Source organism: Corvus cornix, chromosome 14, assembly GCF_000738735.6.
Source record: "Corvus cornix cornix isolate S_Up_H32 chromosome 14, ASM73873v5, whole genome shotgun sequence".
NCBI lineage: Eukaryota > Metazoa > Chordata > Aves > Passeriformes > Corvidae > Corvus > Corvus cornix.
The window spans coordinates 4,944,879-4,959,016 of record NC_046344.1 but is presented as its reverse complement, the minus strand read 5'-3'; the positions used below and the strand labels follow the sequence as shown (position 1 = coordinate 4,959,016).

The 14,138-nt window shown below is 46.9% G+C and overlaps 1 protein-coding gene across 4 annotated transcripts; it reads right to left on the bottom strand.

Annotated features, from left to right (window-relative positions):
* Positions 1–5,664: 5,664 nt before the first annotated feature.
* On the bottom strand, positions 5,665–13,973 carry BRAT1 (BRCA1 associated ATM activator 1). Of its 4 annotated transcripts, none has more exons than XM_039560215.1 (13): positions 13,564–13,972; positions 13,084–13,238; positions 12,216–12,360; positions 10,967–11,351; positions 10,757–10,876; positions 10,093–10,298; positions 9,846–9,964; positions 9,157–9,343; positions 8,958–9,031; positions 8,269–8,371; positions 7,889–7,987; positions 6,760–6,902; positions 5,665–6,562 (listed from the first exon to the last, which is right to left on the bottom strand). In XM_039560215.1, exons 1-13 carry the CDS (start codon positions 13,739–13,741, stop codon positions 5,837–5,839), a joined length of 2,640 nt encoding a protein of 879 aa, XP_039416149.1. In that variant the 5' UTR covers positions 13,742–13,972; the 3' UTR covers positions 5,665–5,836. The 4 variants fall into 4 exon arrangements, with proteins under 4 accessions (XP_039416149.1, XP_039416148.1, XP_039416151.1 ...); XM_039560214.1 differs by having other exon boundaries at positions 6,760–6,938; positions 13,564–13,968; XM_039560217.1 differs by having other exon boundaries at positions 6,760–6,938; positions 10,207–10,298; positions 13,564–13,964.
* Between the last annotated feature and the right edge of the window lie 165 nt (positions 13,974–14,138).

Below are 14,138 nucleotides of genomic sequence, written 5' to 3'. Positions count from 1 at the left end.
CGGGTGAGCCTTGACCACGCCAGTGACTTGTGCGTTCTTAGAGCTGTCGGCAGGATCTGTTACTGCTGGCACTGGAAATTGAGGCTTCCATGGATGGAGCAGAAGAGAATTCATTAGGGAAGGGTATAATTAGCAGCAGTAGTCTCTGGGAGCTGCTGCTCGGGGCAGCACTTCTGCAGGACGTTCCGGGGCGCGGTGCACGGCGCTGGCAGCGGGAGATGATGCCGGTGTTGGAGCTGCCGCTCGGCTCTCCCGGGAGCGCTCCGTGCCGGGCTGGGCACGCCTGTTGGTGCATTTCTCGCTCCGCTGGGCACCCGGCTGGTGGCTTTCCCTGGTCACTTCGGATCTGCTCACAGGACAGTGACGGATCCGTCCCTTTGTCTCTGTTGCCAGCACGGCCCCAAACAGGTTTTACTGCGGCGTGTGCGGGGTGAGCGAACTGCTGTGTGTAGCTGGTGCAACACTGGTTTTCATTTCTAAATAATCTTCCTCAGATGCATCGAGCTGCCAGTTGTGCTAATTAGTGTCTCTCTACTCTAGGGATTTTCACCCAGGCTAAATGGTGCTTAAATACCTTGGTCCCACCACTGCTTTCCCTGAGCAAGTGACCCCTTTGTGCCTTGCTGAATCTCAACCATCATCTAATGTAATTTGAAATTTACAGTTTAAATACTTTATTTATGAGGATAAATGTTGTTTACAGATCTGAAATCTTATCGTCTTTTCCAAATATTGCAGAAAGCTTCGGTGCTGAACACAGCCCACAGCTTCCCTTTAGAAGCTGACAGGTGGGATTTTTTGTTGATTTTGTTGTTATTTCACATGACCCTCTCTGAAAATACTGTCACTGCTCCCTGTTGTCTTATACACTACTTCACTGGGAAGAAAATATGTTGAAAGAACATGCAATGTTAAAGGTATTTTGAATCAAACTCACTTCAACTGGTTTCAGTGGAGGCTTTAGCCTTGTTTTCACAGGGCTCTTTGTCAGAACCTAAAGCTCAAAATACTCTGTTGGGTCAAAGTTAGGGTTACTAGACAGCATTAATGAATACAGCATTTTTGTCCTCAGTTACATGGACAAGACAGGATTGCTGTGCAGCCACAGCTGTTTGTCTCAGGGCTGTGACAAGCCCTGTACGGATGTTGTCACTTAGCAACCGCTGCCATTTGTGTTTTAACTGCAGCTTTTTTGTTGTTGGCACGTCATGAGAATTGTAATCACGAGATCAGTCCCATTAAGGGTGTTTGTTATCGAGAGTGATGGGTTTTAGGACTCACCTGTGCCCCAGACTATAAGGGCTAAATCAGAAGATTTCATGTGTGATGAAGCTTAGTAAGGGTTTGCTTAGGAGCTGGCTTGGCTGGGCCAAGTCATGTTTCAAGATGTACAGCCTGCCTTCACCATCTGCCAGACCTGGCTCTGCAGCTCCTCCGTGCTGGTCACAGCCCAGCCCAGAAGCTGCTTTGAGGCCAAAGCTCTGAGTGCAGAAATGAGGGACCAGCCTGGGCAAGCCTGGATGTGCCTGAGCACAGCAGCGCCAGATCCCTGCTCCCTTCTTCTGGCCCAGGCAATATGGGGTCAAGGGAGACTGGAAATGTGAGGAGTGAAAGACAGTGAGATGACACAACTGAAGATTGAAGGTATCTCTATCTCTTGAGGGTAATTCCCACCTGTATTTTGCATTGACAATGAGTGAAAAGGGTCAGACCTACAACAGTTCAAGCTCTAACACTCTACAGGAACTGTTGAAGGTCGTGGTTTAACACCTGATCTGATCTAACCAAGAAATGTCTCTCAAAGAGGTGGGTGCACCCTCTGTCCCAGACACTAGGTTCCTGCCCTGCCACGGAGGTTAATAACCAGGCAAGTGGGAAGCAGCTTGGTCTGGATGGGTTTGTTTTGGAGGCAAAAGTGTGAAAGGCATCTTTGCAGCCCTGTTATATGTTTATTATTATGTAAATAAACCCTTTCAGCTGCTGCGCTCTGAGCAGAGGCTGGGTATTGATACCACAGATAGAAACACTGTTTTCTTTAATTTCGTTTTGCTTTATTGAAGTTGTTGTGTAATTGTACCTGTAGCTCTGCAGGGACCCTTGGTGAGGTCTGCTCATCCCCCTTCCATCGGGGGTGGGATTTAGGAGAGTACCCAGGATGTGTTTCCTCACAGCTGCACATCCCCATCTCTGCTCTGCCTTGTCCAGATGAACACACTGCTCCTTTGAATCCCATTTCTGTGTGTGCTGGCTCCACAGTTAAAGGCAGGACCTGTCCTGCCTCTGGAGCAGCACAGCTGACGCAGGCTGAGGTCTGGCCCTGTTGAAGTGGTGCTTTATTTTTCTGCAGAGGACAAAACCCACTGCTCTGAGGGGAAATGAGACAGACCACAGAGCTGCTGCTGCTACTGGTATATTTTTCCATTGTAAATTGCTGAGATCTTCTGCAGTGAAGCTGGTTGATGAGTTTCCTCTCTAATGCACACTGGTTTTTAGAAGCCTTGATGAATATGTATTGAAAGGTAGAGCAAATTTTATCAGAGGAAGACAGAAGGAATTGCAAAGATGTGCACAAATTGATTTGTAATCACAGATCATGTATATCTAAGCTGAAGCAACAGCCCTAGACATTTATGGGCCATTTTTGACTAAGTTGTGCAATCAGTGTAATTAGGGAAAGAATATTCTTTGTATTGTAAATGTCTAGTGTATTAAACCAGAAAATTAACAGCCATTTCTTTGGCAGCTTTCATAAAGCCATTGCTAGTGCAAGGCTGAGCCAAAGATTCTTATTCTCTCTAGTGTCCAAGTCTGAGCAGTTAAAGGATAAATCCTTTCTTCAGAGCTTTGTTGAAATGTGTTGAAAGCAACTCTAGGAATTTCCTACCTGTGTACAGATCAGACAACACAACATTGCCCCAGTGCAGATAAGGAGCTGAAATGAGCTTTAAAATTCTCTTCTTTCACAGCACCAGCCAGGAGAGATACAATTTTTTTTTAAGCTGTGATGGTTTGTGTCAATACCACCTGTATTGCTCCTTCCTGCTATTCACAGCCCACTTAGAAGCTAAGGACAGTCCCGAGCCTCGTTGCCTCTTTCATTGAAGCCCATGTGTGGCTACAGCCTCTGCCAGAATCAGCTCTGTGCGTGGGTGGGTGTTGGAAAAACTCTCAGTGGTGCCTGCCTCCTGCAGGAACTGAGCACAGCTACAGCTCTGATGGGGTGAATGCTGGAGTTTCCAGAGAAATCCATCCCAAAATGTCCGTAGGAGCAGGTCAGGCAGCCCCCTCCTTCTCTGTGCTGTGTGACAGGAGCGAACTGGTGGTGGTTTCTGGAGGGACAGCTGTTCTTGTGAAGTGGTTAAGTAACAATGGCACTTACTGAGGTGAATGCTCAAGATGCACCTGGGGGCAGCCAGAGCTGCTCAGAGTTGGCTCCTTGGGAGCCAAGCTTTCCCCGAGGTGCAGCATGACCACAGCTCCGTGGGAACACTTACCACAGCGTAATTCTTAACCCAGCAGGAAGCTGTGTGGCTGGGATAAGGATCTTGTGGAGGTGCAAAAAAAAGTCTGGGTAGGTAAGAAGTGTGTTTAAAGTAAGTTGTGAGTGTAAGCAAGTGGGGTAGGGCTTGTATGAGTCCTCAAGTGTGTGAAGATGGGCATCCTACAGAGGGCATCCCAGCATGAGGGATGATCCACATCAGTAGCTGTTGGTGTGTGTTCATAAACTTGGTAGCTACATTTCCAGCTCAAAAATCCCACCCCATTGTTTTCTGTAGAAAGAATTGTGGAGTTTTTAGTTTGTTTTCATCTCTCTGAACCTCTCCCTTAATCTTAGTCCCAGGCATTTGTTCTGCACACTGCCCAGATGCCCATGCCCCTTCCTGTTTCTCCCAGTTATCAGGTGTGGGATGGCAGTGCCAGCACCTCGGTGTCAGTGGGACTCCACTGTCACTGGAGCAGCAGAGAAAACAAAAGGCCAAGCAGGGAGCTCAGACAGGACAGAAATACAGAATCAGCACTGTCACTGAGCTGCTGGAGGTGGAGGCCTGTTTTTAATGAAAGAGGAAACAAGTCCTTAAAACCCCTTCTAAAGATAAGGAGCTCCCCCCAGTTTGTTGTACATTTGATTTTTACTGTACAAACGTAAAAACATGACTTTGGACTGCAATTAGTCACCCTCACCCCAGCTGATTAAAAAGAAAAAAGAGTTCCATGAAAAATTAATAGGTCTGGGAGTTGAGAGGCCTTGGTAATAAGCAGCGAGTTCTCCTTCTGTAACAGCTCACTTTTTCAATTTGCTGATATCTGAACAATTCCTTGGAGTCTCCTAAACTGCGCAGCTCTGAAATGACACGAATTCCAGCACTGAACGGGAGGGAGGCATTCACCCAGCAACCTGCTGTCTCCTCTCCTGGAGCACAGCTGACCTACTGTCAACACAGAATGCTGCTTTTGGAACTGTGGTGCCTTCACTAGACAGGACTGCTGGAACTCCACAAACACTCCACGCTTCTTTAAAAGCGCATCCCTGCTCTCTCACTAACCCTTTCCATTTCTGAGATGAATGCAGTGGCAGGAAAAGGCCTGATTTTAGTATGTTCTGTCTTTTGCCAGGTGTAGACCCTGCTCAGGTAGAATTGAGAGTCAGCAGCAGAGCTATTCTCTCCTAAAAACAGCTGCTGGTACAACACCCAAGGGCTCTGCCACACATAAAGCTGTGCATACAGCCATAGGCAAGTGTGCTGCTTTCCTCAAAAGGCAGAGAGAAACCTTCAGCTTCAGCAGCAAGAGATCCAAACTACATCTCACCCCACTGTACAGCTGCAGGAGGAGGTTGTACAAGTCCTTTCACTGCTTTAGATGCTACAGCCCCCACTGCCCTAAAATCAGTGTCACGTTCCTGCCTCTCCTCAGGCTGCAGGAGGAAAAAGGATGCTCAGGAACACCTCAGTGCTGGAAAAGAACACACCATGGTTTGATCTACTGCTAAAGGTACTGTTTGATTTGGGTTTTTTTCCAGGTTGCAGAAAGCTTCTTAGCACATGGCACAATACTGGAGTAGATTGCAAACTGCAGTCTTCCCCAAGTTTTTAAAACACTGGTATTTTTTTCTCAGCAAATCATGTTGCCATTCACACTATGGCTGCAGTTTTCATATTGTTACCAAAACTAATCATAGATCAAATTCATCTTGAAAAAGCTGTAGGTGTCAGTTTCTCTCAAAAGGTAGAAACTATCCGAGTACTTCAGGAATGGAAAACAGGAGCACTTGGAAAAAAAAATCAGCAAAATGGACTTGCTTCTGGCTTCAATTAAAACCAAAGTCAGCATGCTGGTGTCACTGCTGAGATCAAACAAGTCTGTGATCTATAGGAGAAAATTTGTAATGCTAAGGATGATCAGCTTTTGACTCCTTAAATGGCACATTCTGCTCTAGACCTCAAAATGCACAAGGGAAGCTGAGAGCTCTGTTTTTAGAATAAAATACAGAAAGGTCAAAACAAGTGTCCCTTAAAACCAGTCTCCATCAGTTTTAGCTACTCTGGCTCTAAAAGGAGCCAGCAACAGCTTGTTTTCAGTCACTTTTGTTTTTTTAAAATGCTTCCTTACATAGGCATGGTCTGGTGTTTTCTTAAAAGACAACAACTTTAAAAAAAGAACAAATGCCATACTTAATGTTTTTACTTTGAAAAAGAAGTAACAGTTTATTGGAAATGACACATTAATGAAAAAAATTCATCAGTATTAAAGCAAAGCTTTTCTAACCCATTTAACAGCTAACAAAACCATCCTTCTCCTCCAGAAGAAAACTGCTCCCTCAGAGCAAAAGATGAGTTCAGTAACAGTCAACTTCATTATCCTCTATGGTCCCCACAGTAGCAAGGATGTCCTGTAAGAGAGACTGAGGGCTTTCTTCCACATGGTCACTACTTTTATTTAGCTCATCATGTAGCTCCAGTAAGTCTATTGCACCCAAAGCTAACATCATGCTCCCTGGATCTTGGAAATCCACCCCATCACCACCATCCGTGGGGAAGTTCTGGGCCAGAGAACCCTGTCTTAGTGTCCTCTGTAACCAGGCAATGCCACGTCCTGCAGGTGAATCTTCAATCTCTTGTGGATTCTCCAAAGTACTCGTGGGGTAGAAATGACCTCTTAAGCCAATCAGCACATCACAGGCTCTCTGCCCCACGGGTTTGTCACAGTCACACAAAGATCGAAACAAAAACCCAAACAGCTTTGCTCGACAAAACACCTGCAGCAGCTCATTCTGAGGGGTGGAACTTGTGACTGCAGAGGAGACAGGAGCATAGGGACATTGGGAAAGCTGGCAAATGGTCTGACTACAGAAAACTTCAACCAGTTCCAAACCACCAAGTCTGACTTCCCAGTCTAAGTCATGCTCCACGGTCTGGATGACTCTAGAGACAAACTGCTCTGTATCCTCAGGCTGACCCGTGCAGCCTTCTCTCAGCCACGTGGTGAAGATGCTGATCACAGCCCTCCTAGGAAAGCCCTCTGAGTCTGTTGACAAGATTTCCTGAAGCTTTGCTACAGTGTTCTAGATGCAAAAAGACAAAAGAGAAAGCACAGTGAAGAGAGGAACATGCAAAGAAACAAGAACAGCAAAGGTAAAAAATCTTGTCATTACTGGTTGTGCAATCTGCCTGCATGAGCAGGTAACTTGTGAAGAAAGTTATAAGCAGTACAGCAGGAAACTGATGGGTAGTTGTGCTCATGCAGACGAAGTTATCCTACCTCTTTGTTATACAGATTGCCTGTGGCAGGTGACTCTGGAGCAAAGCAAGTAATGAAGGCCAGGTGTCCCACCGCAGTCACAGCACTCGCTCGCACGTAGCTCTCTGGATCCTCCAGCAGGTTTTCTGTGAGCCTCAGCACCTCTGGGGACAGGAGACACTGCTTGAACTCCTTCTGGTCTGTAAACAAGATAGCAATCCAGAGAAGTGGGACTTTATTTCCTCAGAGCATGAAGCTGTTTCTAATGCAAACTGTTCTTTGCCTCATACAAGGATGGACACTGCCTGCAGGGACCACGCAGCTGCTCACCAGAGCACAGATGCTCTGTGTCAGGCTCCTCCTCTCCCAGCAGCTTTTAGTCAAGCCCTGACAGACACTGGAACTTAGAAAATTGCATTTACAGTTGTTTTAGCAGCAAGAAAAAACTTTCTGCAGGCAAGTGGGGACATGGTTTCAGCCTCATCAAATTTATGCCTTTGCTTCAAGGAGAAAAAATAGTCTTCCTTTCCAGTTGTCAGGCACATGGCAGAGAAAACAAAAGTGGCTGGAGGGTAAAGTGCTAATGCAGCTGAGTGTGCTGGATACTTCCTTTGTGACCTGGGGACAACGGCAACATCCCCCCTCCTCCAACATTGCAGAGCTATGGTAGGAAAATTAGCATTGCCTCAGTGCTACCTGCTGCAAAGCCTGAGCCACCAGGAAAGTGGAAAATCAGTAATTAATCCCAAGCATGCAAAGCAGGTCTAGGCTTTTAGCCTCCTAAAGCCCAGCCCCCAGCCTGCTGAAAGAAACCAGACTCTGCTGCAGAGCAAACTGAAAAACAGAAAGTGTTATCTGCCATTAAGCACTGTCACCTGCCTTGACAGACATGTCTCAACACCCCTCAGTTTAACTCACCAAAACTGCCATTAAGGCAGGTACAACAATCTGAGTTCAACAGAAAAAGCAGGGTAAGTTTATTAATATTTTTGTCAGATTTTGATCATGTTCTAAGAGTAAAAATCTTGACACTTCTTTCTTTTCTCAGCCCTCCAGTTACAGGTCAGAAGATGCTTCACCAGCCCAACTGACTTTCACAGCTTTAAAAGAAATACTGCTCCAGTCTGAACTGTCAAATCTTTGCACCTACCTCTCAAGCATTTAACAATGGCAGTGAGGAATTCCAGGGAAGAATCTCTTACTTCCCAGCAAGGACTGCATAAATGCTTCTGCAGCACCAGAAACACATCTGTAAAAGGCAAGTGACAAACCTGAACAGACATGAAAGGCAACAAGCCTTACTGAAGCACTCACTGTACAAACCCTGCATCATTTCATCTGATACAATCCCTTTTGCTGCTGCTGTGTGCTTCTCCCACAGTTCTGCAAAGCACTATTTGGGCAGCTAAACGTAAATTCAACATAACTGTGAACAAGTGAATCCAGTGCTTTGAGCAGGAAAGGTAGGCAGGGGCAGATTTCATATATGCCACTGGCTGCTGTTTGTCCCAGCTGGAACAGCTTCGTTACCTTCCAAAATCTTCTCAGTTTGTTGCCACTGACTGTTGGAGCAGGACAGTTCCTGCAAGTGCACCAACCACTTGGATGTAGCTTGAAAGGTTTTCTTTAGAACCTGAAGCAAAGTAAAGCAGATTTACTTTACTACAGGAGGAGGCGGTGTTGCCTTTATGCCTTTAAAGGTAAAATTCATTTTAGCCTAAAACTTACAGAGAAATTCTCAGAGTAAACAAGTGCATATGCCTCCTTACTAAGAAGCCAGCCACAAATAAATGGTGCTTAAAAATAATTTCTAACAAACATCTAGAAAATCCCTGTGTTCAGCTAAGTATTACGAAGTTCTATTACCTCCAGCTTTGGATTTGCAGTTGCCACCAGAGTCACTCAAACAAAACAAAGCAAAAAACCAAACCCCCTTAATAAAAAGAATTCAATACTTCATGGCCGTGTCAAGTTGAGAGTGTCAGTGCTACTCTGAGACATGATGGCTCCTGTCTTCTCAAGAACTCTCAATGTATTGGTCAGTTACTTGCTCATTAGAATTTTAGCTATTTTCTGTAAGCGACACAGGACAAGAGAAGTCTCCTACCTATTCTAGTACAAAGTGAGCTAAGAAACAACTGTGGTCAGATCATTTCTCAGAATTACACCCCCCTGGGGCAAGCTAATAGACTTGGATCTCTCCCTAGTTCTATACTCACCGTAGGGCTGGTGTTTGGACTGTGCAGATATGCCAGAAGAACATCAAATAGACTTCCTATGAGGGTGTCACAGTCTGAAACAGAGAAAACAAACCCAAAGGACCAATAGTGAGAGATGGAGCAGCAAAATCCCTGCTGAAATACAGAAAGACACAGGACTGTAAAACTGCTTTGGATAAGAAAGCAAAGATTAACTCACCTTTCTTCTCTGAGAGTGCTGCAAGGACATCAAGAGCTGACTTTTGCACTCTGAAGCAATTGATCAAATTCTGGCTTATTGTTCTTCCCAGAGGAGAAGCTGGGCTCAAGAAGCCATTGCAGAACTGTAAAATTGTCATGAGAGAGCGCAGCAAGGACGCACAGGGTAAATCCACTCTTAAATGTTTCTAATGAGTGAGAAAGAAAAAAAGAGAAAAGAGTTTCCTGCAACAGTCTCAAGTACAGAGCAATTTTTGGTCAGAAGGCAGCAAAAATTGCAATTTCTAGTGAGTTCTTAAGGTACCACTATGTCAATAACTAAAAATAAATTAATTTCCTCTCTTCCAAGAACTATTGCAGAGATGGAAGGAGATTCTTCTCACTGCTTGGGAAAGCAGTTCAATTTGTGTTTCTTCTCAGGATCAATAATTGCAATACAAGTAAGGTATGGTAGCAAAGCTCATCAAGACATTTAAAACTTAAGTGCAGTCCCTCTTCATGAGCCTCAGTAGTCCTCTGTTTTCATATTTAGAGTCTACTGTGCTTAATTTCCTTAAACTATGGAAACCCTCACTGCCAACTCCCCTCCATGTTCTGTTGTGCTCTACTGTGAAAGTTTGCAACCACTCTTAACACTGTCTTTAAAGGACCAGTTTGATTCCCAGGTTTATTTCCCTCTCTGAACATTACCAGAGACAGCAGCTTCTCCAGGTGAGCAAGGGTCTGACACAGGAGACCAGCACAAGATGTCTTGGAGGACAGAAGACTTTCAACAGTGACAGGATCACTAACAGACTCATCCAGCAAACCTAGAGGCCCAAAGAAGGGGAGAGCTCAGGTTGTCAGTGAATAGAAAAGACTGTGATTTGTAAAGTTAACCAAGATATTCAGCTGATGTGTGAATATCCCTTCAAATGCAACTGGCAGTAGGACTTACCACAAACACTGCTACCCTCCTTGACTTCTCCTACTCTTTTTCCTCCAGTTTTGTCTGCACCAGACACTTGAAACACTGGCAAGCAGGCCTCTAACTTTTCTGTCACAACTGTACCTGCGTATTCCAGAGGCTGGGAGGCTGCTCTCAAAATACAGTCCATTGGCTGAAGCAGAACAGTCAGTGCCTGAATCCTGACATCTTGTGGGCTTCAAGGAGGAAACAGCAGTTACCAAAACAAGAACACTTCACTTCCTTCCCAAATACCTGCCCCCAAATGCTGAGCAGGGTAATGATTTTCATGCAGGCTTTTAAGCAAGCCAGCAATGACAGAGCAACAAAAGCAGTATCACAATCTGAGCCTTCTTCCAAGCTTCCCTTGCTAACTGAAAGCAAAGGAGAAATGGCACCGGAATTTAGAAGCAGCTTTATCAAGCCATGCAAACAGAGAATGGGATCCTGTGTAAGGAGGCTGAGAGAAAGGCATATCTTGTCAACAAAAGAGTGTCCTTCTATCTTAAAACAAGCATGTTACTTAGCCTGTAAATCAGTATCTGTATGTGCCATATTCATCTGGTGATTTCCTGGTGCTTTCTCACTACCTAAAGTGGAATTACGGAGCAGAAACACCTGCATGGGGCAGAAATTTCATTGCATTAAGTCCTACCATTTGCAGAGCTTCAGAAGTCCCACTGCCAGAGGACCTGCTTGTACTGGGGTTAAGTGTTCCAGAGCAGAAGTTATTAATGCCCAAAAGCTGCCTTCAGAGCCACAAAACACAGGTGACCTGAGAAGAAAGAAGTGTAAGTGTAACCTATCACATGGTGGCAAACAGATCTATGTCAGCACGGGCTCCAAGGTGCCAGAAGATCTTTACCGTGCCACGTTAAGCAAAAGATTGGCCAGCACGGGCTGTGCTTGAACAGCCTCCTCCAGCAGAAAGGATTCGATTTGCTTTGCTACATCTAACCAAAGGACTTCAGTCCATGCAGCATAACAACTGCCAAAATAGCTGCTGAACAAACTGTTCAACAGCTTCAGTGACTGCTCGATGTGAGAGGCAGAGCTGGACTGAAGTGACTCTTCTATGTGCTTTACAATCATCTGGGCACATACTGGCCAGTCACAGTCCTTTGCACTGAGAGCTTTCAGTGTTTCAGACTCTAGGGAGAAGGTGAGGATGTGCACCAGGAGCTGGCTGGCAGCTGAAGCCACAAACAGGCTGGGATCCCCTTGCAGAGCGAAGATCACATCCATGCCTCCTGTGGGAAAACAAAACAAGTCACTGGAGGAAAAAACAACCATTTATGACTCTAATTCAGGTACCACACAGCTTTAAATGGCGGTGGTGAGGTTTTCTTATATTTTATTTTGTAGTCTCTACGCAAAGTCAGCCAGTCCTTAAGAACAAGCAAACAGAAGAAGAAAATAAAATTGTTTTCAGATCCTCAGGGGTTTAATAACTCAGGATCAGACTTCAATATAACATCAGTAACATCAGGAGAGTTGACAGCACAGTGAGTGTGTATTTATGGAAAGAGCCTGTACCATCTCTGGACATAACCAGTAGGAAAAACATGAGCAGCAGTATCAGTACCACTTTTCCATCACATGGACAGCAGCACGTGCTGTACTTTAATACCAATCCAGTCTTTTAGGCCCCTCTGTACATGGGATCTAAAGCTGGTGTTAACAGCAGAATTTACATACCTGCATAACAACACCAGGATAGCAAATGTGTGCAAGGACTTAGAGATAAATGAGCCTCTGCTTAGTTTTTCTGCACTAAAATCATGCTGAAATGTACCCTTTAGTAGGAGTTACAAATAAGAATACAGATAGCTCTTGATTTTGTAAGGGCAATTTTATAAGATTCTTTCTCCTCTATAACGAGCACCATCTTCAGTGTTTGGAGAAAAAACCCAAATGTATAACTGACTTAACAGAAGTTAATGCTTAGCTAACTTAACCAACATCTTTCAATGAGTTCAGTGTTTTTGACCAATGGCTTATTTTAATCTTAAATAAACAAAGACTCCCATCTTGCTCATTTGACATCTGAGCAACAGACTGGAACGGCAGGGACACAGGAGATCTGGGGAGCCCCCAGCCCCAGCAGTACTCACCCGTGGAGCAGAGGAAGTGCAGGGCAGGCTGGTGGTGCACCATGCTGTGCACACCCTTCACCCAGCCGCTGCGCACCGACGCGTCCTCCCACGCCGCACCGCCCCGCGGCCCCTCCTGGCCAAAGAGCCTCCCCAGCAGCTTCTCCTGCCGAGGCCAGAGCAGAACACAGAGTAAACAGTGAGCAAAAAGGGCTGCTCTGTCTGAGTCAAGAGTATCAGTACTGTAGTGAAACCTCCTGTTGCTAGAAGTATCGCTAAAATGGGCAATTTTCAGAATCTCGTGCTTAAACGTAACAGATGGACAAACTAGAGTGTTCAAAACCAAAACTGCTTTGTTTCCAGGTGCTAAGGGACAACTTATGTATATCAGTTCCATTAGACTACTTTATACACCTGTACACATCTCTTCCCTGAATGAAGCCTTTTGAGTTTCACACTGTAAATGTATCCTATTGTAGAAGGCAGGGCTTTAAAAAGCTCCTGTGTTTTTGCAGGGAATCAGAAACTTTCTGTCAACCTACTATGGAGGGAAAATGACATCTGTTAGTGCAGTTTAAATCTACAGGATCTGTCCTGGGATACAGTACTGTGCAGTGACTGCTGTGAAGTAGCATTATCCCATACACTCTTGAACTAATAATGGGAAGCACTACACATCAGCATTCACAGTCCTGCTGGGGTGAGACAGAAGAGAGAAGCAACTTTACATGAGAAGTGAACAGGAATGGTGATTGTAGGTCTTCGTTATCATATCACTTTTGCTGAGCTGTTCAATGTAAGCCATATATTTACAATATGCACATTTTCAGGGGTCATCCATACAGAAGGAGGAGACACACAGCAGCAGGTACCTGGGTGGCCGACTCACCTGCAGGTGCTGGAAGCGGCTTTCAGAAGAGGCGAGGATCCCAGCTAACTGCAGGGTAAAGGACAGGATGCTGGGGCTGGGATCCGGCAAGGCCAGCACGGAGGTGATGAGCTCTGTCAGACACGGGTTGTCCTGCAGCAGCTCCACAGTCGGATCTGCCCACGAGAGGTCAGAAAACAGCAGGTCACTGCCAGGACTGTCCTCTCTCACCAAGGCGGTTCCCTGAGCTGAGGTAGCCCCTGCCAGCTGTTAGAACTGATGAATTCGGGTTTACCCGCAGCATTTTCAGGTGTCACAGCACCTCAGATAGTTGTGGAGACATCCAAATCCCACCTGGACACCTGTTCCTGGGTCATCTGCTCTAGCTGACCCTGCCTTGGCAGGGGGTTGGACTGGATCATCTCCAGAGGTCCCTTCCAACCCAAACTATTCTGCGATTCCGTCCCGCCGGACCAGCCCCTGCTAGCCCCCGCCACTCACCGAACCACGTCAGGCTGCGGAACCAGTCCAGCAGTTTCTCCAGGCAGGTGTCGTCGAGGCCGGGCTGCCGCGGGTCGGCCAGGGCAGCGCAGACGCCGGGCAGCAACACGGCGCACTCGCGGGTCATGGCGAAGCGGCGGCGAGCCCGGGCCACGAACCGGGACTGGGGGTCGGACATGGCCGGGGGCACCGGGACCGGGACCGGCACTGGGACCGGCACCGGAGCCGGGGGCGGCCCGGCCGCAGCGCGAGTGTCGCAAAGGGGGAGTGGCCAGTGCCAGCGGGGGGCGTGGTCAGCGGCCGGGCAGAGGGCGTGACCCGGGCGCGCTCCGGGGGTAGGCGGTGGGTACGGGGCGGTGCTCGCGGTTGGCAGGATGGCGTTGCGACTTGCCTAGGTTGTCCCGGAGCTCTTGGGCGGAAGCTCCCGGCCCAGAGGCGGAGCGGAGCCCTCGCAGGGGCCGCTCGGCCGCCCGCCGGGATTCGCCGCCCTGCGGGGCCGCTTGGTGTCACCCGCGCTCCGCGGCCAGGCCCTGCCCGCAGGTGCGCCGCGGCTCTGCGCATGCGCCACCGCCCCG